The following is a 26,402-nucleotide window of genomic DNA, read 5'->3' on the forward strand; positions in this document are numbered from 1 at the left end:
CTGGAGCTAAAGTGGTCAGGAAGGGCATACAAAGAGCAACCAAGGAGCTTTTAAATGGCCTGCCTCTTGCAAAGTATATGCAAGGAAACAGGAATGTGCAGGAGTTTTATAATAAGGCTAAAATGCAAATATTCTACCCCACCCCCGTCCTTTCCCATTAAGAGTCAAATATCTTTAATTATTTGTCTCTTAAAACAACATTGAGAAATCTACTGAAAAATCCTAATGAGAAAAGATACTCCGTTCTTAATAATGTAATAATAATGATAATAATAATAATAATAATAATGCTCTTTTGACAAAAATCAGACGCTCGGTTGGCCAACAATTGCATCGTGTGTACGAGGCTTTACAATGCTGCTGTCCAAAGGTGCCCCCTATGCTCGTTCATCCATAGGCACTCTGTTACAGGAGGTGTGTTACAGACCAGATCACCAGGTGAAAACAGAGGGAAAAAAATAAATAAAAAGACTAATGCAGTAAACACAATGATTGGCAAGCTGCAATATATTGCATTTTTCATTTTGGGTTTACTACCGCCCACTTTTGGTACAAACTCATGGTACACCTAAAAACCTGCTTTTTTTTTTTTTTTTTTTTTTCTTGCTATGTAAATTATTTACATTCTTAGAGGTTAAATGTCTATCCTTCCTAAAAGTACAGATATCTTTGAGATGTATTTAAACATTTATTTCTGTTTGGACACACATAAGTGTATTCATAAAACTAAAACACAGGACCAAGCTTTAAGCCATTTGGAAAATGTTCAGCATGATTCTCTTGTATTCTCGACGGAAGTTCTTATTCAGTGCCCCATAGACCACAGCATTGAGACAACTGTTAAAATATGCCATAAAGTAGCTGGCCACAAAGAACCAATGTGGGATTGAGTCTCCTAGGTGTGGGTTCAAGGCCACCAAGAGTCCAATGATGTTCAAAGGTCCCCAGCACACTGCAAACAACACAAACACTATGAACATGGTAACAAAACTGTGTATACTATATGGCCATGTCTGCACCTGAATGTTCCTTGATGGCTTGACCCTGTGTCGGATATTAAGGACTGTCATCCATATCCGAAAGTAGCAAAAGCTGACCACGCTGATTGGTAAAAAGAAATGGAAGATCACAACGGCAAGGGTGTAAAAAGAACTAACAGACTGTGAAAACGTGCAGGAAAATACACGTGGGTCATAGCGCAGTGATCCCACAAAGAGATTTGGCAAGATGGCTACTAGGGCCAGTGTCCATACCAGTCCTACATAGATTACAGTGCTGGTGTTTGAGAAGAGGCGAGAATAGCAGCTGTGATGGCAGATGTAGCAGTAACGGTTGACAGCAATTCCAGTGATGTTGAAGACCGAGCTTATTACGCTGAGTCCCATAAAGAAGCCGCTCAGTTGACAGTGAATGTGGCCCATTCTCCAGCCTCGGTTGAAGATTGCAAGAAGAACCAGTGGATAGGGGTAACATGCAACCAGCAGGTCTGCCACGGCAAGGCTGACCACAAAAGCATTTCCTGCAATGGAAGAAGATCAACAAGTTAAAATTGGTATATTGGACAAAACTACCTAATGGAATTAAAGTGGTTCTAAAGGCTGCATTCTCTGCATTAAGGTACAAAACCTGAGTGCAGCCCCCCCCCCTTTAACCTCTTGGTACCGATGGCATGCAAATATGCAGCCTCTTGGCGCCAAGTGGACACATATTTGCATGCATTAGTGCACATACAGCTATGCCCTGCGCAATCCTGGCACAGTTACCGCCTGCTAATAGAAAGCTCCCAATCGCTTCTTGTGATTGAGAGCTTTCGGATCATATGACTGCCGTGACAGCCAATCATGGTGGTCATATGATCATAAACCCCGCCCCGCCTCCCGTCATCCTAAACTCCTTCAAGGGCTGGGAGGCGCCGGCTCCAAGGGGTTATACTTACCTGAGCCTGATCGTGATCCATCAATTGACTTGTTATGGTGGCCATTCAGCAGGGGGGAGGAGCCAGGAGTGCTGCCAGAGGACCCAAGAAAAGGAGGAGAGGAGCAGAGCTGCTCTTTGCAAAACCATTGCTGTTCACTTTGCATTTTTGAATTTCTCCTTAGCTTTCTAAATAGACTTTAATAGATAGACTTCCATCATCCAAACATGTACAAACAAAAATGCTGTTTTGTTTTTTTGTTTTTTCTGCATGTGATTGGGTATTCTTCGCAAACTGAATTTTCACCATTTTCACTAAACTGAGAAAATATTCCCCAGCAAAGTGAACAACCTATATACCTTCAGTAAATGATCCCTTCTGCGTTGTCAAGCCCAAGCAGGAAGTTATAAACTAACTGAATTTCTGGCAGGATCAACAGGTATTTTTTTGTACTTGCAGCATTATATATTGTAAATGAGCAAATATTTAGGAGCTGTACTTGATGTTTTATCTTTTACCCAGACATACACTTTGATGTGCAGAGCCTAGATACCACTGGTAAACAGCTTTTACTCTTCATTGAAAATAGGAAAAAAATCAGCCGCACTCCAATTACTCCAAATTGCAGTATTTTTAATAATCAGTGTGATGACTGCATACAGTAATGTATCTAACCCAAACCAACCTTCTTTGACACGTTTCACCACTTCTGTCCTGTTAACAAGTCCTCTATCCTTGTGAGCAAGCCAGGAATGGTAAAACACATCAAGCAAGGCTGGTTTTGGGTTGGATACATTACTGTATGCAGTCAATGCACTAATTATTAAAAATACTGCAAGAAGAGCTAATTGGAGTGCAGCTGATTTTTTTTCTATTTTCAGTGAGGAGTGGAGACGAACTGTGATTGCGGCACCCGGGTTGTACATGTGCAGGAGTAGTCAGTTTTGAGCGTAGCTATGGATTTGTGCATGTTTCTGCTGGTAAACAGCTATTACTAGTGAGAACAGTGACATATTATTTATAATTGGTCCTTACTTTTTGTAGATCTCTCCTCAGTAGTCAGTAAAATACATAAAAGAGGATTTAGATTTTTTTTTGGAACACAGTACACAGGTTTTGCTCATTTTAAATAATGATCTTGTAAATCTTTATTTTAACTGGCAGATTAAAGTGGAGCTCCTCCCAAAAGGGGAAGCTCCGCTTTTTTGCACCATCCCCCCTCCACTGCCACATTTGGCACTTTTTGGGAAGAGGGGGGAGCAGGTACCTGGTATTGACAGGTACCCGCTCCCACTTTGGCTTAGATCACTGCAGCAATCTGAACCGGAGGTTGGGCCTTCCTTCCCCCACAGTCTTCTGGGACACGTCACAGGTCCCAGTAGACTATGGGACCATTCACAAGGCGCAGTGCTGCTCGCACATGGGCAGTAGGAAACTGGCTGTGAAGCCGCAAGGTTTCACTTCCTCTTTCCCTGATTTGCTATGCCGGTGCCTGCACCCAAAGCCAATTGAATAATGGTATCTAGGTGTACACCCAAGCGAAGGGCCAGCTTTCATGCAGTCCCATTCATGTCTATTGAGATGCAGTGGCTGCATGGCCACAGTTGCTGGTCCCAATTTGACAGCCATGTGGATGCTTGGCTGTTAAATTGGGACCAGTGGTTTTGTCCATGTCCTAAATATCAAATTCAGAGTCATAAAAGCATTGAATTTGCATCGATGCTCAGTGGTAACACCATCTTTTCATGAATGCTCATTGCAACACTCCAACTTTCCATTGGTGCTCATGACAAAACTAACTTTGCATTGCTATTCAGGGATAAACTTTAAAGTTTTTCCCTGGACACCAATGCAAATTTAAAGCCGAGTTCGAGTTATGGTTATTTTTGCATTGTTACATTGGTCCAGCTTGGATGATTTTTATTGAGAAAATGCAAAGCATTCTCTGAATAGTATCCATGCCAAGCAAGTGATCTGCTGTGACCTCCTGTGTTCACTTAGGCAAGCCATAGGTGGTGATAGGGCATTGCCTCCCACAGCACTATTTTATGCTGCTAGCAGTGGGGGAGCCTTCTCAGGTGGCTGTACACAATGACTACTGCTAGCATCTATAGCCACTGGCAGTAATCTCCTTTCAAAAATCTGACAGGCTGTTTGTACTGTACCCAGTTGATCCTTGCCAGAGATTGGAAACCTATGACAGTTTCCGAATTCAAGACCTTCCTGGGCCTATCCCTCCTCATGGGCATAGTAGATACGAGCAGATCTTGCAGTTCATGCATTCAAATGACAATGAACTCTGTTGTCCTCGGGATGACCCTGGATTTGATCGGCTCCACAAGATTCGGCCCCTCATAAACCACTTTAACCAACAGTTTGCAGCCTTAGTTTTCTGTGTTGATGAGTCCCTGATTAGGTTTTCTGGCCGCTTGTCTATTAAACAGTATCTTCCCAGCAAGAGTGCCAGATATGGGGTCAAGATGTATAAGCTCTGTGACAGGGCAACAGGCTATACATATAGTTTTATGGTTTACAAGGGAAGAGATAGTCACGTGGAGCCCGAGAATTGCCCAGACTACATAGGGAGGACCGGTAAGATTGTGGGGGACTTGGTGTCACCCTTATTCGGAAAGGGGTACCACTTGTACGTGGACAATTATTACACAAGCGTGTCACTTTTTAGTCACCTTTTCGATTGTGGAATTGGCGCATGGGGCACAATGCTATCTAATTGCTGGGGCTTCCCCCAACGGCTTGTAGAGTCCCGACTTAAATGAGGAAGAGAGCCTGCTTGAAATGTAATAATTTGTTAGCAGTGAAGTGGAGGGATACACTGAATGTTTTCGTTCTGTCCTCCCTACACGCACATATGACTGTCCTAAGGCGACTGGTGTTATTATTATTATTATACAGGATTTATATAGCGCCAACAGTTTATGCAGCGCTTTACAATATTAAAGGGAAACAATACAGTTATAATACAATAAAATACAAGAGGATTAAAAGGGCCCTGCCCAGAAGAGCTTACAATCTAATAGGGTGGGGCAGGTGGTACAAAAGGTTGTAGCTGTGGGGAATGAGCTAATGGAAGTGGTAAAAGATTAGTTGGAGACGTGATAAGCTTCCCTGAAGGGATGAGTTTTCAGGGTTTGCCTGAAGGTAGCAAGAGCAGGGGATAGCCGGACAGGTTGAGGTAGCGAGTTCCAGAGGATGGGAGAGGCTCTGGAGAAATCCTAGAGACAAGCATAGGAGGAGGAGACGAGAGAGCTTGATAGTAGGGAGTCTTGAGATGAGCGGAGAGGACGGTTTGGGTGATATTTGGAGACAAGGTTGGTGATGTAGCTCGAGGCAGAGTTGTGAATGGCTTTGTATATTGTGGTTAGTATTCTGAATTGAATTTGCTGGGTGATTGGGAGCCAGTGTAAGGATTGGAGGAGAGGGTTGGCAGACATTGAGCAGGTGGGAAGGTGGATAAGTCTGGCAGCAGCATTTATGATAGACTGAAGAGGGGATAGCCTATGGAGAGGCAGGCCAATGAGAAGGGAGTTGCAATAGTCAAGGCAAGAGATAACAAGGGAATGAATGAGGAGCTTGGTGGTTTCATTTGTTAAAAAGGGACGAATTTTAAAGATGTTATGGAGGTGAATTTAACAAACTTTTGACAACGATTGGACTTGAGGCTGAAATGACAAGTCAGAGACTAGGATTACACCTAGTACCCTGGCGTGAGGGGAGGCACCGATGGTTGCATTGTTGATTTCGATGGAAAAGTCAGGGAGGGGGAATATTATTAGCTCAGTTTTAGAGAGATTTAGTTTAACGAAGTGGTGCGACATCCAATGCGATATGTCAGTTAGTAAGTTTGTAATGCAAAGTTAGTAATGTGAGAGGAGACTGAAGGAGTGAGGTGAGGAGTAGACAGATAGATTTGGGTGTCATCGGTGTATAAGTGGTATTGGAAGCCGTGGGTAGTTATCAAGTGACCAAGGGAGGAGTTGTAGATAGAGAAGAGAAGGGGTCCAAGAACGGAGCCTCGGGGGATCCCCACAGAAAGGGACAATGGAGAGGAGGAGACAGAGTTGTAGGTTACACTGAAGGAGCGCTGTGATAGATACCAGGATAGAGCAGAATCTTGGAGGCCAAGGGAATGGAGTTTATTGAGAAGGTGCGGTGGTCAACAGTTTCAAAGGCCGCAGAGAGGTCAAGTAGTAGGAGTATGGAGTAGTGGCTGTTCTTTTAGCAGTTAATAAATCATTAGGGAGTTTTAGTAAGGCAGTTTCTGTGGAGTGCTGCGAGCAAAAGCCAGACTGTAAGGGGTCAAGAAGGTTATTTTCACTGAGGTAAGAGCTAAGACAGTTGTAGACTAAGCGTTCTAGAAGTTTTGAGGTGAATGGGAGCAAGGAGATGGGTCTTAAGTTGTTCAGGTTGGTGGGGTCCAGTGAGGGCTTTTTAAGTATGGGAGTGATCTGCGCATGTTTTAGAGGGCAGGGGAAGGTGCCACTAGAGAGGGAGAGATTGAAGATGGGAGTGAGGGAGCATAGGATAGAAGAGGGTGACCATAGTAGTTGTGAGGGAACAGGATCCAAGGGACAATTGGTTAGGTGGGCATCTGAGAAAAATTTTGTAACTTCTTCAGTAGTAGCCAATTCAAAAGAGGAAAGTGTTGAATGTGCTGTTAGGCAAGGTATGTTGGGTGGGGAAGATGTATGCACAGTGGAGGTGTACTGACGAATTGCATCAATCTTGTCTTTGAAGTGATTGGCAATCTCTTGGGCAGTGAGTGAACTAGTGGGCAGAGGGGGTGGGGGATGAAGCAGAAAGTTAAAGCTGAGAAGAGCCGATGGGGACTGGATGACAAGGTATTAATAAGAGAAACAGTGTAGGCTTGTTTGGCAGCATGGAGGCAGGAATTGTATTTTAGTGTTTTGGTGTTGTGGAGAAACCCCTCTATGTCCACGAATACAACCTTAACATGGGAGGGGTGGACCTCAATGACCAGTTGTTGGCGCCGTACTTAATTGCCGGTAAGGCCAGACGCTGGTACAAAAAAGTGTCTATATATTTATTCCAATTGGCTCTGCTAAATGCATATGTGCTATACAAAGCTTCAGGATGAACTGGATCTTTCCCCAAATTCCAGGAAGAGATCATCACAGCCCTTCTGTTTCCAGACGGTGCTATGCCCCACCTTCCCATTGCGAATGCAGTGAGCCTGCTGCATGGGAGGTATTTTCCATATGTTCTCCCTGGTACCCCTGCCCACAGAACACGCCAAAGAAGATGTTGTGTCTGCAGAAAAAGCAAATTTAAGCGTGACACCCGCTTTTATTGTCTCTCCTGTCCTGACCAACCTGGTCTCTGCATCGGTGACTGTTTCAATCGCTACCACACACTAGTGGAGTATTAGTGTAGGGCAGGCCCGGATTGGGACAAAAAATAGGCCCGGGCATTTTGGAATGAGCAGCCCATGACATTGTAACCGGCCCCTTCCCCACTCTCCATCCTGACATATCCCCCGGGAGAGGGGAGGGGGAAACCCGGCAAAGGTGTGGGGGGCGAGGGGGACAGGGAAAGAGCAGGGGGGCAGAGAGCACAGGGAAGAACTTTGAGAACATGGGAGGAGGTGAAGAGCACAGGGGGTAGGCGGAGATCAATGGGGGGGCTGGAGAGCACTGGGGTAGAGGCGTAGGGCACAGGGGGCAGCGTAGAGCATGGGGGAGGTGGAGATCACGGGGGGGCTGGAGAGCACTGGGGGAGAGGCAGAGGGCACAGGGAGGCACCATAGAGCATGGGGGAGGTGGAGAGCACAGGGGAGACTGGAGAGCACTGGGGGGGCTAGAGAGCACTGGGGGGCTAGAGAGCACTGGGGGAGAGGCAGAGGGCACAGGGGGGCAGCGTAGAGCATGGGGGGAGGTGGAGAGCACAGGAGGGAGGTGGAGAGAAGAGGGGGGCTGGAGAGCACTGGGGGGGCTAGAGAGCACTGGGGGGGCTAGAGAGCACTGGGGGAGAGGCAGAGAAAACAGGGGGGCACCATAGAGCATGGGGGAGGTGGAGAGCACAGGGGGGACTGGAGAACACAGGGGGGACTGGAGAGCACTGGGGGGCTAGAGAGCACTGGAGGAGAGGCAGAGGGCACAGGGGGGCAGCGTAGAGCACAGGAGGGAGCTGGAGAGCACAGGAGGGAGCTGGAGAGCACTGGGGGGGCTGGAGAGCACTGGGGGGGCTAGAGAGCACTGGGGGAGAGGCAGAGAAAACAGGGGGGCACCATAGAGCATGGGGGAGGTGGAGAGCACAGGGGGGACTGGAGAGCACTGGGGGGCTAGAGAGCACTGGGGGAGAGGCAGAGGGCACAGGGGGCAACGTAGAGCATGGGGGTGGTGGAGAGCACAGGGGGAGAGACAGAGGGCACAGGGGGGCAGCGTAGAGCATGGGAGGAGGTGAAAAGCACAGGGGGAGAGGCGGAGGGCACAAGGGGGCAGCATAGAGCATGGGGGATGTGGAGAACACAGAAGGGAGGAGGAGAGCACAGGGGGGCTAGATACCACGGGGGGGCTAGAGAGCACTGGGTGGACTGGAGAGCACTGGAGGAGAAGTGGAGGGAACAAGGGGGCAGCGGAGAGCACGGGGGAGGTGGAGAGCACAGGAGGGAGGTGGAGAGAACAGGGGGGCTGGAGAGCACTGGGTGGGTGCTAGAGAGCACTACGGGGGCTGGAGAGCATTGGGGGGAGGTGAAGAGCACAGGGGGAGGTGGAGAGCACAGGGGGAGAGGCAGGGGGTACAGGGGGCAGCGTAGAGCATGGGGGGAGGTGAAAAGCACAGGGGGAGAGGCGGAGGGCACAGGGGGGAAGCATAGGGCATGGGGGATGTTAAGAGCACAGAAGGGAGGAAGAGAGCACAGGGGCTGGATAGCACGGGGGGCCAGAGAACACTGGGTGGAGGTGGAGAGCACAGGGGGGGCTGGAGAGCACTGGGGGAGAAGTGGAGGGCACAGGGGGGCAGCGGAGAGCACGGGGGAGGTGGAGAGCACAGGAGTGAGGTGGAGAGAACAGGGGAGCTGGAGAGCACTGGGTGGGTGCTAGAGAGCATTGGGGGGAGGTGAAGAGCACAGGGGGAGAGGCAGGGGGTACAGGGGGCAGCGTAGAGCATGGGGGGAGGTGAAAAGCACAGGGGGAGAGGCGGAGGGCACAGGGGGGCAGCATAGGGCATGGGGGATGTTAAGAGCACAGAAGGGAGGAGGAGAGCACAGGGGCTGGATAGCACGGGGGGCCAGAGAACACTGGGTGGAGGTGGAGAGCACAGAGCACAGGGGGGGCTGGAGAGCACTGGGGGAGAAGTGGAAGGCACAGGGGGGGCAGCGGAGAGCATGGCGGAGGTGGAGAGCACAGGGGGCAGCTGAGAGCATGGGGGGGAGGTGGAGAGCACTGGGGGGGCTGGAGAGCAATGGGGGGGATGGAGAGCATTGGGGGAGGTGGGAGAGCATTGGGGGAGGTGAAGAGCACAGGGGGAGAGGCTTGAGGGCACAGGGGGGCAGCGTTGAGCATGGGGTGAGGTGGAGAGCACAGGAAGGAGGAGTAGAGTACGGGGGGGGCTGGATAGCACTGGGGGAAAAGTGGAGGGCACAGGGGGCAGTGGAGAGCATGGGGGAGGTAGATATCACAGGGTGGGAGGTGGAGAGCACATGGAGAGAGGCAGAGGACACAGAGGGGCAGCAGAGAGCATGGGGGAGGTGGAGAGCACTGTGGGGGGTAGAGAACACTGTGGGGGCAGCAGAGATAAGCAGGACAGGAGGAGCGGTGGGGGTGGCTGCATATAGAAGAATTATTCTATCCATCTTCCTCCCGCAGTACCTGAAAGCCTGCAAGAGGGAGAGGAGCAGAAGCAGGCATTCAGAGATTGCGGGAGGAAGATGGAGAGAATAATTCTTCTATATGCAACCACCCCCACCGCTCCTCCGATTCAGGTTACAGGGCGCCACACTTACCTACGTTCTCTCAGATCTGGCTGCAGCAGGCTCCTCTCCCCTTCGTGGTCACGCCCCCCGGCACCAATGGCTGAACTATACTGGCGGCCATGGAGAGGTGTCTCCTCTAGCTCCTCCCCCCCTCATGTTTCTGTCCCCCTGTTGCCGATGGCTGAGCCTGAGCTGAACTTGCAGCCGGGCAGCCGCGGAAAGGTTGGGGGACTGGCGCTAGCTTAAAGAGCAGCCTGCCTTGGCCCTGCAAGCAAGGACATGCAGCCCAGCGGCCCCGGCCCACCGGGCATTTGCCCGGTTTGCCCTATGGCCAATCCGGGCCTGGCGTAGGGTACAGCATTGCACAGTCCTAGGGCACACTTACACAGGGTCTCAAAAGATGAGATGGCCATCACATTTTGAGAGATCCTAATGTGGCATGTTTACACTTTATATAAAAGTGCAAAAAAAAAGCCAAAAATGTATTATTATTTTCTCTCTAATGTTCGCTCTCTTTTGTCCGTTCTATTGTTTGCTCTCTATTCTATATCTATTGTTCTCTCTCTATTGTTACTGTATTTTAGAACTGTAATGTGTTATTTTTACTATGTTTTATTGTATTTGTTTTGCGGGTATGGTATGTCTTTCTGTTATACTGTAATGTTACTTTGTTTTATTGTTAACCATTTGCTTAGCAGGTACGCCATTCAGCTGCAGTACGGGTTTATTTATTCTGACAGCAACAGCGTTTGCTCACACAATACGTAAAGCTATGACTCCAGTGTTGTAGGAGGTGATTTTACCACCACAGTTAAAAAAAAGAGCATATATGCCGAAGCATGGGGGCAGGGGTAGAGGAGCGATTTGCTCCTAACATTAGGGGTGGATTGCCCCCCCTGCTTCGGCATATATTTTTTAGGCACAGATTGCGTTAAAAAATCAACTTGTTTTATTGAGTTAATGTTTTATCGTTACCATTGTTTGCTTTTCAGGTACGCCATTCAGCTGCAGCACTGATTTATATATCTTGACAGCAACAGCGTTTGCTCTCACGATACGTGAATCAGCGACTCCAGCGCTGTAGGAGGTGATTTCACAACCACAGTTAAAAAAAAAACGGTGCATGTATGCCAATAATTAGAAGTGGGTGGATGAAGGGTGGTATTCTAATGGTGAGCATACCCACCAATCAATCTATTTTTTTCGTCCAGCCCACAGGCTGCATGAAAAAAAGAACATTACAATATATGCCCAACAAGGACCAGCAACGTACTAGTATGTTGCTGGAATTTCAGTGATTATACCAGAATTATGCCTGCAGGTTTAGGTATCATCTTGGTATCATTCTTTTCAGACACCGGTCGGCTTTGATGTAAAAGCAATCCTAGTGGCTAATTAGCCTCTAGACTGCTTTTACAAGCAGTGGGAGGGAACCCCCACCCCCCTACTGTCTTCCATTGTTTTCTCAGGCTCTCCTGTCCCAATAGGGTCAGTGGTTCCGCCAGCTTACCATAGAGCTGATTGGAGACCAGAATGGCTCCAATCAGCTCTATGGCCTAAGAAACCAGAAGCTACAAGCATTTTATGACTTAGGTTTCGCCGGATATAAACAGCACCATTGGGAAATTGGGAAAGCATTTTATTACACCGATCTTGGTGTGGTCAGATTCTTTGAGGGCAGAGGAGTAATCTAGGGTCTAATAGATAATTTTTTTAAAAAAAGAGTACCTGTCACTACCTATTGCTATCATAGGGGATATTTACATTTCCTGAGATAATAAAAATGATAAAAAAAAGAAAGGAACAGTTTAAAAATAAAATAAAAAAGCAAAATTAAAAAAAAAAGCACCCCTGTCCCCTCCCCCCCTGCTCACGCGCAAAGACGTACGCAAGCGTCGGTCTGGTGTCATATGTAAACAGCAATTGCACCATACATGTGAGGTATCACCACGAATGTCAGATCAAGGGCAGTAATTTTAGCAGTAGACCTCCTCTGTAAATCTAAAGTGGTACCCTGTAAAAGCTTTTAAAGGCTTTTAAAAATGTATGTAGTTTGTCGCCGCTGCACGTTTGTGCGCAATTTTGAAGCATGTCGTGTTTGGTATCCATGTACTCGGCATATGATCATCTTTTTTATTCCATCAAACATTTTGGCAAAATAGTGTGTTTTAGTGCATTAAAATTAAAAAAAGTGTTTTTTTTTTTTCCCAAAAAATTGCGTTTGAAAAATTGCTGTGCAAATACTGTGTGAAAAAAAATTGCAACACCCATCATTTTAATCTGTAGGGCCTTTGTGTTAAAAAAAATATAATGTTTGGGGGTTCAAAGTAATTTTCTAGCAAAAAAAAAAATTTTTCATGTAAACAAAAAGTGTCAGAAAGGGCTTTGTCTTCAAGTGGTTAGAAGAGTGGGTGATGTGTGACATAGGCTTATAATGTTGTACATAAAATGCCAGTACAGTTCAACCCCCCCCACCACCGAAATGACCCATTTTTGGAAAGTAGACACCCCAAGCTATTTGCTGATAGGCATGTTGAGTCCATGGAATATTTTATATTTTGCCACAAGTTTCGGGAAAATTACAAAAATGTTTTTATTTTTTTGCACAAAGTTGTCACTTAATTATATATTGCTTAAACATGCCATGGGCATATGTGAAATTACACCCCAAAATTCTGATGCTTCTGAGTACGGGGATACCACATGTGTGAGACTTTTTGGGAGCCTAGCTGTGTACAGGACCCCGAAAACCAATCACTGCCTTCAGGCTTTCTACGAGCGTAAAATGGTGATTTTACTTCCTCACTTCCTATCACAGTTTCGGAGGCCATGAGATGTCAAGATAGCACACTCCCCCCAAATGACCCCATTTTGGAAAGTAGACACCCCAAGCTATTTGCTGATAGGCATGTTGAGTCCATGGAATATTTTATATTTTGCCACAAGTATCGGGAAAATTACATTTTTTTTTTTTTTTTAAAACAAGTTATCACTAAATGATATATTGTTCAAACATGGCATGGTTATATGTGGAATTACCCCCCAAAATACATTCTGCTGCTTCTCCTGAGTATGGAGATACCATATGTGTGAGACTTTTTGGGAGTGTAGCCACATACAGGACCCCAAAAACCAAGCACCGCCTTTTAGGCTTTCTAAAGGCGTAAAATTGTGATTTTTCTTCTCACCACCTATCACAGTTATGGAGGCCCTGAAATGTCAAGAAACCCCTCCCCCCCCCCGAATTAATTCACTTTGGAAAGTAGACACCCCAAGGTATTTGCTAAGAGGCATGGTGGGTATATTGCAGCTCTCATTTGTTTTTGAAACTGAAGAAAGAAAATACATTTTTTTTTCTTTGATCAATTTTCAAAACTTTGTGACAAAAAGCAAGATCTACAAAATACTCAACATGCCTCTCAGCAAATAGCTTGAAGTGTCTTCTTTTCAAAATGGGGTCATTTGTGCTATCTTGACATTTCATGGCTTCCGAAACTGTGATAGGTAGTGAGGAAGTGACATCACCATTTTTCGCCCTTAGAAAGCCTGAAGGAGGTGATTGGTTTTCGGGGTCCTGTACACGGCTAGGCTCCCAAATGTCTCACACATGTGGTATCCCCATACTCAGGAGAAGCAGCAGAATGTATTTTAGGGTGTAATTTAACATATGCCCATGGCATGTTTGAGCAATATATCATTTAGTGACAAAAAAAAAGTTTGTATTTTTCCCGCAACTTGTGGCAAAATATAAAATATTCCATGGACTCAACATGCTGCTTAGCAAATAGCTTGGGGTATCTACTTTCCAAAATGGGGTCATTGGGGGGGGGGGGGGGGTGTTGTGCTATCTTGGCATTTTATGGCCTTCAAAACTGTGATAGGTAGTGAGGAGTCCTACACATGTGGCATCCCCATACTCAAAAGAAACAGCAGAATGTATTTTGGGGTGTAATTCCACATATAACCATGGCATGTGTGAGAAATATATCATTTAGTGACAACTTTGTGTAAATTTGTATTTATTTTTTTGTCTTCTTCAATCACTTGTGACAAAAAAATAAAATATTCAGTGGGCTCAACATGCCTCTCAGCAATTTCCTTGGGGTGTCTACTTTCCAAAATGGGGTCATTTGGGGGGTTTGTACTGCCCTGCCATTTTAGCACCTCAAGAAATGAGATGGACAGACATAAACTAAAAGCTGTGTAAATTCCGGAAAATGAACCCTAGTTTGTAGATGCTATAACTTTTGCGCAAACCAATAATTATATGCTTATTGACATTTTTTTTTTAATTAAAGACACGTGGCTGAATACATTATGTATGACTAAAATTAAGTTTACTGGATTTTTTTATAACAAAAAGTAGAAAATATAATTTTTTAAAAAATGTTTTGGTCTTTTTCTGTTTATATCGCAAAAAATAAAAATTGCAGAGGCAATCAAATACCATCAAAAGCTGTATTTGTGGGGAAAAAAAGAACGCAAATTTAGTTTGGGTACAGCATTGCATGACTGCGCAATTACCAGTTAAAGCAGCGCAGTGCCAAATTGTAAAAAGTGCTCTGGTCATTGAGGGGTCAATTCTTCTGAGGCTGAAGTTGTTAAAGTGTGGCACAAGCATGACAATCTCCCCACCTCCGTTCAGTTGCTGCCATGTGGCTCTTAGAATCCCCCATATAGTTGTCAGTTGGCTCATAATTGGCTCTGACAGTACAGACAGAGCTCCAGGCAGCTTGCTGGCAGTAGTAAAAGCATGATTTTAGGGGAAAAAGTGAAACTATTGTCTGGTATATATATATATATATATATATATATATATATATATATATATATATATATATATACACATCTTCTGCAATAGAGATGGAACCCTAGGGTTCTGCAGAACTCTGGTTGAAATAACACTGAAACCTGACCTATGCTTCGGGGTAAGTGCTGTACTTCAGAAATATGAAGATGCCAAAAGAACAATAATCAATGGGGAAAAATCTGTTTTTCTTACATTTAAGGAGAGATACAGACAGGTAGTCTGTTTTGAAAATCAGTGAAAGTTAAAAGCTCAGGCAGTTGACCATGTGATCTCTGTTAAAGGGGAGGATCAGCCAATCTGAACTCTGTTTCTGGCCAGCAAATATCAAATGACTTGATGCCTAGGTTTTTGGTCACATGACTGGCACAAAAAATCCAGAGGACCTTTTGGACCTTTTCTTGGAAAAAAAATAGCCCTTCTATTACTCTTTATCTATCCCAGCAATACTACTTTTCGGTCAATGTTCACTGACCTCATACCTCACCCAGGGATTACAGCAGGAAGATTTCAAAGCTTCCAGTTCTGCATCCTTACCATGGCATTACAAAGGTGACTTTTGTTTCTTTCTATTTTGTTTCTACCTTATAAAGGATGCATAAATAATACAAATCTGTTACAAGTGACTTAATTTAGAGACCCTGACAAAAGATGCTTCAATTGTCCCTACTTGAATTCATACTGGTTGTTAAAGTCTATTTTTCCACAACTTGAAGATCTTTTCTGACAGATATATTAACATTGCCTTCTGTTTTCAGACACAGAAATCACTCAGTGTCCCATGGTTACCTGCTATATTCCCAGAAATCTATGTTTTGTTATCCTTGGTGGACAGCATTTTAAGAATGCATGCTGAGTGTTGGTTGCCAGGCTCAGTGAACCATACCGAGTATGTCGTTTTGTGTAAACTCTGCACACTGGAGGAAACTAGCACTGCATAGCAGTTATAATATATGGAATAATTTTTTATGTATTTCAAGAAAACCCATTTCTATAATGGGGTCGCAGGAAAAGATTACAGGGAGCAAGGATAGGTTGTGTTTACTGGCTTTAGTGCAGACCTAGTTTTTATTGGGAGAAAGCCAGGCTATTCTGGTACAAAGTTTACAGAATTAATTTGTAGTACTTGCAGATTCTCAAGTAGACAGTATTTATGATTTTCACAGGTATTTCATCATTGGCAATGGGTTGTGTTACAATCCTGAGGAGTCTTTCTACCTTCCCTACCTTTCTGGGGTCCCCAAGGAATTCCACAAATTTGCAGGGATTTCCCCTAATTTCCTGTTTTGGGATGGGACAGGAAGTGAAGGGAAATCTCCACAATGAAACACAGATGGCGAAAAAAAGAATAATAAATTACAGGGGTTATAACCCTCCCTTGCTGTATCCAAAATGGAATATTAAATCATACTATATTTTAGGTGCTGCTATCTTGAAGCCTACTATTTTATTTATTAGAACTGTGTGCTAAAAATGTTAAAAGCCACTTAATGTAATATGGATGATTAAAAGTATTAAACATGTTTCTGTCCCATAAATATTTAATTGTGATTTGTATTAATTTTTTTTACCATGAGGCCTTGGTTTCCATGGGGTCCCAGAAGAATTTAGCCACGCAATAAACCCAATTTAGACAACAGGGTGACTTTAAGGCTGGGTTCACACTATTGCGAATTTCCCTGCATCCAATTCGCATAACAGGAGATTGTGACCGGCTCTCACATCTCGGCAGCGGCTCCAGTACGAACTGCACAGGAGTCCTGTGCGTCTTTTGGTCTGTTTCAGGTCCGAATTCAGTCCAAAATTTGGGTTGAAATCGGACCTGAAATGGTGATTGGAGACGCACCAGACTCCTGCTGTGAGCCGCTGCATTCCCAAGTGTGAACCCAGTCTAAAGCACCAAAATGCAAGCCTCCTTTATTAAATAGCCCACCTACCCATAAAAAAATCACACAAAAAAAACCTCAAAAGAAGTTCAGATATATACCTTACAATCGGCTTCTACAAAGAAGAGGGTGACATCACGATTTTTCCATTGAGACATTAGAAACTTTGAGTATCCCAAATTTCATGAGAATATGCGCCAGTACAGTGATTCTTGTGAGATTTTGGATGCTCAGCATTCCCAGGATCTTGCCAGGAGAATATTGACATTACAAATGAAAGCCGGTTGTAAAGTATATTTTTTAATTTCTCTCCACAGATGCTTTTGTTATTTTTGGAGTACAGCATTTTTAGATGGGCAGAATGAGCCACTTTTTAATAAATGAACCATGCATTTTGGTGCTTTACGATTAACTTGTTATCTATGTTGAGCTAGGTTTGTGGCCTTGTGAATAACCAGTGACACATGGTGTACATTTAAATACCCCACACAATGGGGTTGATTTACTAAAACTGGAGAGTGCAAAATCTGGTGTAGCTGTACATGGTAGCCAATCAGCTTCTAACTTCAGCTTGTTCAATTAAGCTTTGACAAAGAAACCTGGAAGCGGATTGGTTTCTTTACAGAGCTGAACCAGATTTTGCACCACCTAAGTTAGTAAATCAACACCAATATGTCAAGATTTTAAATATTATTCAATTGCAATGATAATTATATTATGTCTGCTTTGATTAGAGCAAGCTTGCATTTTATATTGATAACCTGTAAACCATGGTACACAAACATTGTCTGACTGAAGACACTAGAATTGTATGAGAATGACCTGCATTATCGTGATTTTTATTTCCTGAACTTGGGAAGCGAAGATAATCTGAAAGTCAAACAAAGCACTTTAGCAAATCCTCTCTTTTGAAGTCTAAATGCACCATCAGTGGAACGTAACGGACTGTCAGCAGTGGACTTCTTCTATGTGTCCATCGAGTGATCGATTACTTGGATCTCAACGGCAAAACAAATCCCTTGTTCTCGTTGTGTCACTCTGCTTTAGGATGAAAAGTTGAACAATGTTCATGTTTATTCAATGCAGATGTGTCATATGAACAAAACTGATATCAAATAGGTGTTTCTGTTGTATGCCTTATTGTATAGACATGGAAATTTCAACAACAGGACTTGGTGAGGACTACCGAATCTTCAAATTTCACAGGTATTTATCACAATGTTTCAATATTCTTACCTGTAACAACCAAACTGATTTGTTATACCATATTGCTCTGTAAACATGGACTATGGTTGATGTGGGTAACAAGTACACTTAAATTTTCAGAAATTTTAATAAATCAAAGTCCATATTCTGGTACTAAAGATAAATACCCTCACAGCTGCTTTTGCTGCAATTCTCACCTGCTGCCCCCACTCCAGCGCTATCCCCTGCAGATACTTCAGCTGGTTCAGCAGCTGATGCCCCATTTCCAGATCGAATGATGTTCAGCCTCCCTCAACCCAGAAGTCTGTTCACAGGGAGCCTTTATGGATTATAAAGCCATGCGTTTGGTCCCCTCCATGCAGTACCTTTTTCAGATCTATGTGACATGAATTTTCTAGGGGCCATGACTTAAGAACTGCTGTGCTATATCCTATGCTGGCTCTAAATAAATGGTTGGTGAACAGACTGGTGTATTTTATGCTGGATGTGCTTTATTCCACAAAACTTGAAACTTGTCACCACCATTCTGTGGGACTTTCCATGTAAAGCTCATCTACTGCCAGCTTTGTTTTTTGGTGGTTTCTGAGAAAGTGAATTTAGCCTCAACAGTGCATAGACCTTGGCATATTGGAGATTGTACTGGCCCACTATTTATAAAGTGTAAATGTCGGGGGCTGTTGCTGTGATACACATATGTCCATTTGTTTTTAAATGATAAGAGTCCATTATATTCTTTGTTACCTTATATATGAGATATATTTTCATATAAAATAAATTAATATAGCTTATATATGTTTTTCATGTATGATGCTGATTTTTTTGTGAGTTCTGACATTTAAACTCTGATGTGTTTGGATGTAAAATTACCCATAGATTTACCCATTTGATTTATATGCAGTCAGGCAAACCCTTCCACTAGATAATTGTTGGTAAATCTAAAGTATAGTATACAGTCAAATTATGGTGTAATTAATAATAATAATTAATTAGTAATTAAGACATGGACACTGTACACTGAATACAGATAGATACTCTACATAGATAATATACAGACAAAAAGATACTTTGTTCTCCGAGTAAACAAAGCTTGAATTTTTGTTGAACTGTAAACTAATAAAGTAAAACCTTGGATTGCGAGCATAATTCCTTCCAGAAACATGCTTATAATCCAAAGCACTTGTATATCAAATAATTTTTTTACAGGGTATAAAAGAGAAGAAAGGCACCTCTAAGTGTAGCAATAAGTTGCTAAATGTTGTACCTCCATTAAATGTAACCATATTGCTACACTTAGAGGCTCCTCTCTTCTTTTTTATACTCAGTTGTGACATGACGCTACTCTTATATCAAGACATCCCTTGTATATCAAGGCAAAATTTATTAAAACATTTTGCTTGTCTTGCAAAACGCTCTCAAATCAAGGTTTTACTGTAATTATTTCACAAGAGCCTAGCAATTATAGTAATAAAAATATTTGTAAAATGTTTTTTTTACCCGCTTTGCGCAGTTTCTTGTTCCGAAAGACTGATGTGATGACCAAAAGATTGCCAAATATGTCACCGCTGATGGTTACAACCAGGATGGTGGCGAGAGAACTGATCATCCAAGTAGGGTAGTCATCATCTTCTTTCTGCACGTCCCCTGGGAAGTTGTTCTGAGTAGGGGCCCCTGGTTCCATTCCCCTGACCCCAGTGCATGCTCTCCCTTACACCTATTTAATCCGTAGGGCTTCTACATAGTGTGGATGGAGCAGGTGCTTCTCTGTCATCTTACTGACAGCACGAGCGATGCAATTCAGGAATGTGTAAAATATCCCCCCATCCCCCCCCCCCCATCAGGCATCACAGTATGGGTGGGATTAGTCTGTGCTCTATTCAGCAGTTCACACTCCTTATGAATAAAAAGATATGTTGTGTGTATGTGTGTGAGCTTTCATCAAAATCACAGGTCATTCCCATCTCTGTACTCAACACTGTGCCAATGTGAACATTCTACAAACAGCAAATAATCTTACCTAGAGCTACATTCTGAGCTCACTTTATTCCATGTCTACGCAGACAGCAAGCAGAAAGTTTACATCTATCACCTGAGAAGTAAGGAGATGTGATTGCTGGCCTCCTTTTGAAAATTTTGGTTATCTGCCTTTGCTTGGCTTCAGTACTTTTTTGACTCACAGACCTGGAATAAGCATCCTGTAAAAAAAAAAAAAAAAAAAAAAGTCTCATAAAAGTCAGAAAATTCCTTATAGCTAAACTGTGCTGGGTCAGGGACTTAGAAAGCATTACAGCAGAAGCATGTCAGCAAGGGAACGAGCAGGTGCATTTTAAAAGTATATAAACCTGACATTAATTGTGTTTTCTAGTGTTTTTACATCTGCAGCTGTCATTACAATAATATTAGGGGGGGCACATGTTTGGAGCTGTAGATGGCGGAAGCCTATCCCTGCCATGATTCAGCCATCCATAACTGAATACAGGTGAAAACAGGGACCCGGCTGCCCGAAGCTCCTAGCTACCTTGCTATGGCAAAGGGGAAGCCAAAGCCTTCACACTGCCAGAGGAACACACACAGCTCCCACAGCCTCCGGAAAACCTCCTGGCTCAACAGGCTGATGAGAACTCTCTGGATTCGGGTGAGCCCATTACTACGCACGCTATGCCACCTGTGTACTGTGAGGGGGATTCGCCGGGGAGAGATTCCCTTCAATCCACAGGCTTCTCTTTAGACAGCGCCATGGGGAAAATTGTGACCAGCCAAGGAAGCTTCCAGGCTTCTCCTGAGATCCTCTCCACACAGTCCCAACCACCGCAACCTGAGTACTCAGGGGATCCTATTATCTTAGCCCACTTCTCCACACTATTGAAACAGACCCTTGAAAAGGCGAGTAAAATGATCACTGCATAGCTGAAAGTATTGGAAAGGTGCATCCACGCTTTAGACAAGAAACTAGACTCAACCATGAGCAGGACGAACCAAAACCTCCAGGTGCAAGTTGTGAAAGCTTTATCTAAAATCAAAGACCTAGGAAACAAGTCCCACAGATACAGTTTTTATATTCGAGGACTTCCGGAAACATTCACTGACTCACCAGTAACAGAGTGCAAAAATGTTCCTTGTTTCAGCGTGTGTTCCACTGGTCCGAACACCGCAAACCGGAAGCGGCGTTGGTGCGTACTAGGCTCCGCCTTAAGCTTTTCATCATAGGACAGAAACGTGTAAGAGGGAGCCTAGTACGCACCCACGTAACTTCCGGTTCGCAGCATTCGGACCGGTGGAACGCACGCTGAAACAAGGAACATTTTTGCACTCTGTTACTGGGAACATCATTCCGGCAACCAGCTTTGTTGCATTGGCTGTATTTTTATGCTTTGTTTTACTTTATACAATATATTTGGATATTTTTTACGGAACTTCACTATGAGTACCCGTCTCTTTCATTCATACGAGAATACCCCAGGGGCCTGAAGTGCCACCTGAAGTGCCACCAAGAAGGCGACCATCCAGGAACTGTCAGCTACATTCACCATCGCTCATCCATAGCAGGAACATAAGTTCAGGACATCTTATAGTTGGATCTAATAAGGAGAAGACAGCCCCAGCTAAATCCCCACTTTATGCGATTCACCCCTGCAGGGGTATGAAAATCTGGTGAGTGGAGAACTGAAGGGGGAGCACGATTGTTACCTTATGGTATTTACACAGGAATTTGCACAAGTCCCTTTGGACTATTTTTTTTATATGCCACTAAAACAATAGACTGATTTTTTTTTCACAATTTATGATTGCTTTGCGCAAAAGGCTGGATTTAATCAATTTATTGATGAACTTTTAAGATTTTTAAGTTTATTTTTGTTTATTTCTCACCACTTAATGTATTTTTTAATGTTATATGCACTTTTACATATTAGTGTGGAGGTTCAAGTTACTATGTGTATGAGTACCTTAACACGGGTGTTTTGAGATTCATTTTCACAAGCCAATTCCCCTGCTCCCCCCCCCCCGTGATATCCAAGGGGACAGGTAGTGTCACATAATATTACATGTAATCTAATTTCAGTCTGCACTACATAGCAGTCTGATTAGCACTTGCACTTTTAACTGGGAGTTATCACTAGAGGTCACTCTCCAGGTGATAGGCAGCGCCACCCACCCCTGCACATATATACAAAAATTCTCAATTGGATTTAGGTCTGGACTTTGACTGGGCTTTTCTAACACATGAATATGCTTTGATCCAAACCATTCCATTGTAGCTGTGGCTGTATGTTTAGGGTTGTTGTCCTACTGGAAGGTGAACTTCGGCCCCAGTCTCAAGTGTTTTGCAGACTGTAACAGGTTTTCTTTTAAGATTGCCCTGTATTTGGCTCCATTCATCTTCCCATCAACTCTGACCAGCTTCCCTGTTCCTGCTGAAGAAAAGCATCCCAAAAACATGATGCTGCCACCACAATGTTTCACAGTGGGGATGGTGTGTTCAGGGTGATGTGCAGTGTTAGTTTTCTGCCACACATAGCATTTTTCTTTTAGACCAAAAAGTTCAATTTTGGTCTCATCTGACCAGAGCACCTTCTTTCACATGTTTGCTGTGTCCACCCCAACATGGGTTCTCACAAACTGCAAACAGGACTTTCTTTCAATAATGACTTTCTTCTTGCTACTCTTCCATAAAGGCCAGATTCATGGAGTGCACAACTAATTGTGGTCCTGTGAACAGATTCTCCCACCTGAGATGTGGATACCTGAAGCTTCTCCAGAGTTACCATGGGCCTCTTGGCTGCTTCTCTGATGAATGTTCTCCTTGTCCAGCCTGTCAGTTTAGTTGGACGGCCATGTCTTGGTAGGTTTGCAGTTATGCCATACTCTTTCCATTTTCAGATGATGAATTGAACAGTGCTACGTGAGCTGTTCAAAGCTTGGAATATTTTTTTTATAACCTAACCCTGCTTTAAACTTCTCCGCAACTTTATCCCTGACCTGTCTGGTGTGTTCCTTGGCCTTCATGATGAGGTTTGTTCAGTAAGGTTTTCTAACAAATCTCTGAGGGCTTCACAGAACAGCTGTATTTGTACTGGGATTAAATTACACACAAGTAGACTCTATTTACTAATTAGGTGACTTCTGAAGGCAATTGGTTTCACTAGATTTTAGTTAGGGGCATCAGAGTAAAGGTGGCTGAATACAAATGCACGCCACACTTTTCACATATTTATTTGTAAAAAATGTGGAAAACCATTTATCATTTTCCTTCCACTTCACATATGTGCCACTTTGTGTTGGCCTATCACAAAAAATCCCAATAAAATACATTTACATTTTTGGTTGTAATATGACAAAATGTGGAAAATTTCAAGGGGTATGAATACTTTTTCAAGGCACTGTATAGTGGTTTATGCTGCTTTGTTCTCTTTGGGATTGGAATTTGATTTCTGTACTGAATATAAGGTTCTGCATAATTGTTATATTCTCAACTTATGTTTGGCACAGACCAGTTACATGTGTTTTGCATCCCACTCTGTCTCCATGCCTTATGGGTTATTTTTTGGAGGACATGGATACAGACGCTTTGTGCCCCAATAAAAGGCAAATTTATTCTTTACAATTTTGTTGGAGTTCCCCTCTTACCATGCTTATGGTGATCATATTTGGTCTTGTTTCTAAAGTTATATGTATTTTTGGGCATCTCTTTACGTCTTTTATCTTGCTGAGGCTTTCTCCCTCTCTCCCTTCCTGCTCCTCTTTGCCCATCTGGGGCCTGCTCTGGTCTTGCCACTATGCCCACCCATTTTGGAAAGTAGACACTCCAAGCTATTTGCTGAGAGACATGTTGAGTCCATGGAAAATTTTTATATTTTGCCATGTTTCGGGAAAATTACAATAATTATTATTTTTTTTCAGAAAGTAGTCAATAAAAGATATATTGCTCAAACATGCCATGGGCATACAGTATGTGAAATTACACCCCAAAATACAGTCTGCTGCTTCTCCTGAGTATGGGGATACCACCTGTGTGGGACTTTTTTGCAGTCTAGCTGCGTACAGGACCCCAAAAACCAAGCACCGCCTTCAGGCTTTCTAAGTGCGTAAATTCTTGATTTCACTCCACACTACCTATCACAGTTTCAGAGGCCATGAAATGCCCAGATAGCACAACCCCCCCCCCCCCAAAATGACCCCATTTTGGAAAGTAGACACCCCAGGCTATTTGCTGAGAGGCACGTTGAGTATTTTGCAGATCCCGCTTTTTGTCACAAAGTTTTGAAAATTGAAATGTTTTTCTTTTCTTTCTTCATTTTCCAAAACAAATGAGAGCTGCGAAATACTCACCATGCCTCTCAGCAAATAGCTTGGCTTGTCTACTTTTCAAAATGTGGTCATTTGGGGGGGGGGGGTTGTGCTATATTGACATTTCAGGGCCTCCAAAACTGTGACAGGTAGTGAGGAGTGAAATCACCATTTTACGCCATTAGAAAGCCTGAAGGCTGTGCTTGGTTTTCGGGGTCCTGTATGCAGCTAGGCTCCCAAAAAGTCCTACACACATAGGCATGCGCAGGGGGTGTGCCAGGTGTGCCCTAATCACCCTAATCACTGTTTGGTGCCGTGTCCCCCTATTGCAGGGCTCCCCCCCCCCGTGTTGGTCCCCCCTCCTCTCAGTGATGCTGGCTTCCCTCCGCTCCCCCCCCCCCCCCTCCAGCTGCTGCAGGGGATGTTTCAGGATGGAGAGTGGGGGAAGGGGGTTAGTTAAATATATAATTTACCGTCCCTTTTTCTTTTCTAAATGGACACAGTGGACACACTAGATCACTGTGTCCATTCATAATGGAAGAATAGTAAACTGTTTACTATGCTTCAGCTTGTGAATAAACATGAAGCCATTACGCACAGAGCACTTCCCATTCATTCACTGCCCTGTGCAGCTGAGGTTGCAGAAAAAGGCATGCGTGTTTGAGCTTTGGGATGCACACCCTAATGCAATGGGCTGCGCACACCTATGCCTACACATGTGGTATCCCTGTACTCAGGAAAAGCAGCAGAATGTATTTTGGGGTGTAATTTCACATATGTCCATGGCATGTTTGAGCAATATATCATTTAGTGACAACTCTGTGGAAAAAAAATAAAATGTTATTTTCCCGAAACTTGTGGCAAAATATAAAATATTCCATGGACTCAACATGCCTATCAGCAAATAGCTTGAGGTGTCTACTTGCGACTACTTGTGCTCTGGAGTTGCTGATTTACGTATCATGAGAGCAAATGCTGTTGCTGTCAAGATGAATAAATCAGTAGTGCAGCTGAATGGTGTACCTGAAAAGCAAACATTGGTAACAATAAAACATTAACTCAATATAACAACAATCTGTGCCAAAAAAGAGTAAAAAATATATGCTGAAGCATGGCGGCAATCTGCCCCTAATGTTAGGGGCAAATCGCCCCTCCATCCCTGCCCCCATGTTTTGGCATATATGCTCTTTTTTTTTTTTTTTAACTGTGATGGTGAAATCACCTCCTACAGCGCTGGAGTCGCTGGTTTACGTATCGTGGGAGCAAACGCTGTTGCTGTCAACATAAATAAATCAGTGCTGCAGCTGAATGGCATACCTGAAAACAGAAAAATGGTTAACAATAAAACACAGATTCACAAATGACACCAATGCAGTGATCGGTGAAAAATCTGACAACTGCAATTAATGACACAGTGACAGGGAGTGAAGGGTTTAACTGGGAGGGGCAATCGGGGGGTGACAAGTGTACCTAGATGTACTAGTGTTAGTGTAGTGCAACTCACGTTTAGACGTCCTCTCTCCTCTCTGTGGAACCGAAAAGAATTCCACGAGGGGAGATTACATCACTTCCCCTGCCTGCGTTTACACTTACAGGCAGGGGAAGCATTTTCATTCGCCAGAACTGATCAGCAGATCCAGGCAAAAATTATTGTGTCTGGACCTGAGGACTGATCAGTTCTGTAACGAATCCGACCGCTGCAGGCACCGGTGGGGGGTGGGGGGGCGGTGTGTGCGCGTGCCCCCTGCCCGCGGGAGCGAGGGACGTACAGCCCATTTGCCCACCCGTGCTATTCTGCCGACGTATATCGGTGTGTGGTGGTCGGGAAGTGGTTAATGAAATAGTGTGCTCCGAGATAAACAATCCATTCATGGGACGTGCGGTGAGGTCAGTGGCTGGTGAGGCACTGGGTAGTATCAGAGCCAGATACACACAGGTTACATACCCTGCGATCGTTACAGCGAGAGCAATAAGTCTAGCACTAGACCTCCTCTGTAACTCTAAGCATGTAATCTGTAAAAAAATTTAAAGCGTCGTCGATGGAGATTTTTAAGTACTGAAGTTTGCCGCCATTCCACGAGTGTGTGCAATTTTAAAGTGCAACATGTTGGGTATCTATTTACTTGGCATAACATCATCTTTCACATTATACAAAAAAAAATCTGGTTATCTTTAGTGTTTTTTTTTATTATATTCATGAAGCAGTTTTTTTCCAAAAAAAACGAGTTTGAAAAATTGCTGCGCAAATACCGTGTAACATAAAAAGTTGCAACAACCACCATTTTATTCCCTATGGTGTCTGCTAAAACAATATATGTAATTTTTGGGTGTTCTGAGTAATTTTCTAGCAAAAAA

The 26,402-nt window shown here is 43.9% G+C and overlaps 1 protein-coding gene across 1 annotated transcript; it reads right to left on the reverse strand.

Annotated features, from left to right (window-relative positions):
• Positions 1-675: 675 nt before the first annotated feature.
• LOC141134609 (melatonin receptor type 1A-like) lies at positions 676-19,530 on the reverse strand. Its single transcript, XM_073624073.1, has 2 exons — positions 19,260-19,530; positions 676-1,519 (listed from the first exon to the last, which is right to left on the reverse strand). The coding sequence occupies exons 1-2, from the start codon at positions 19,441-19,443 to the stop codon at positions 747-749; spliced, it is 957 nt and encodes a 318-aa protein (XP_073480174.1). The 5' UTR covers positions 19,444-19,530; the 3' UTR covers positions 676-746.
• Positions 19,531-26,402: the final 6,872 nt, after the last annotated feature.

This window comes from Aquarana catesbeiana, linkage group LG03 (assembly GCF_042186555.1).
Source record: "Aquarana catesbeiana isolate 2022-GZ linkage group LG03, ASM4218655v1, whole genome shotgun sequence".
NCBI lineage: Eukaryota > Metazoa > Chordata > Amphibia > Anura > Ranidae > Aquarana > Aquarana catesbeiana.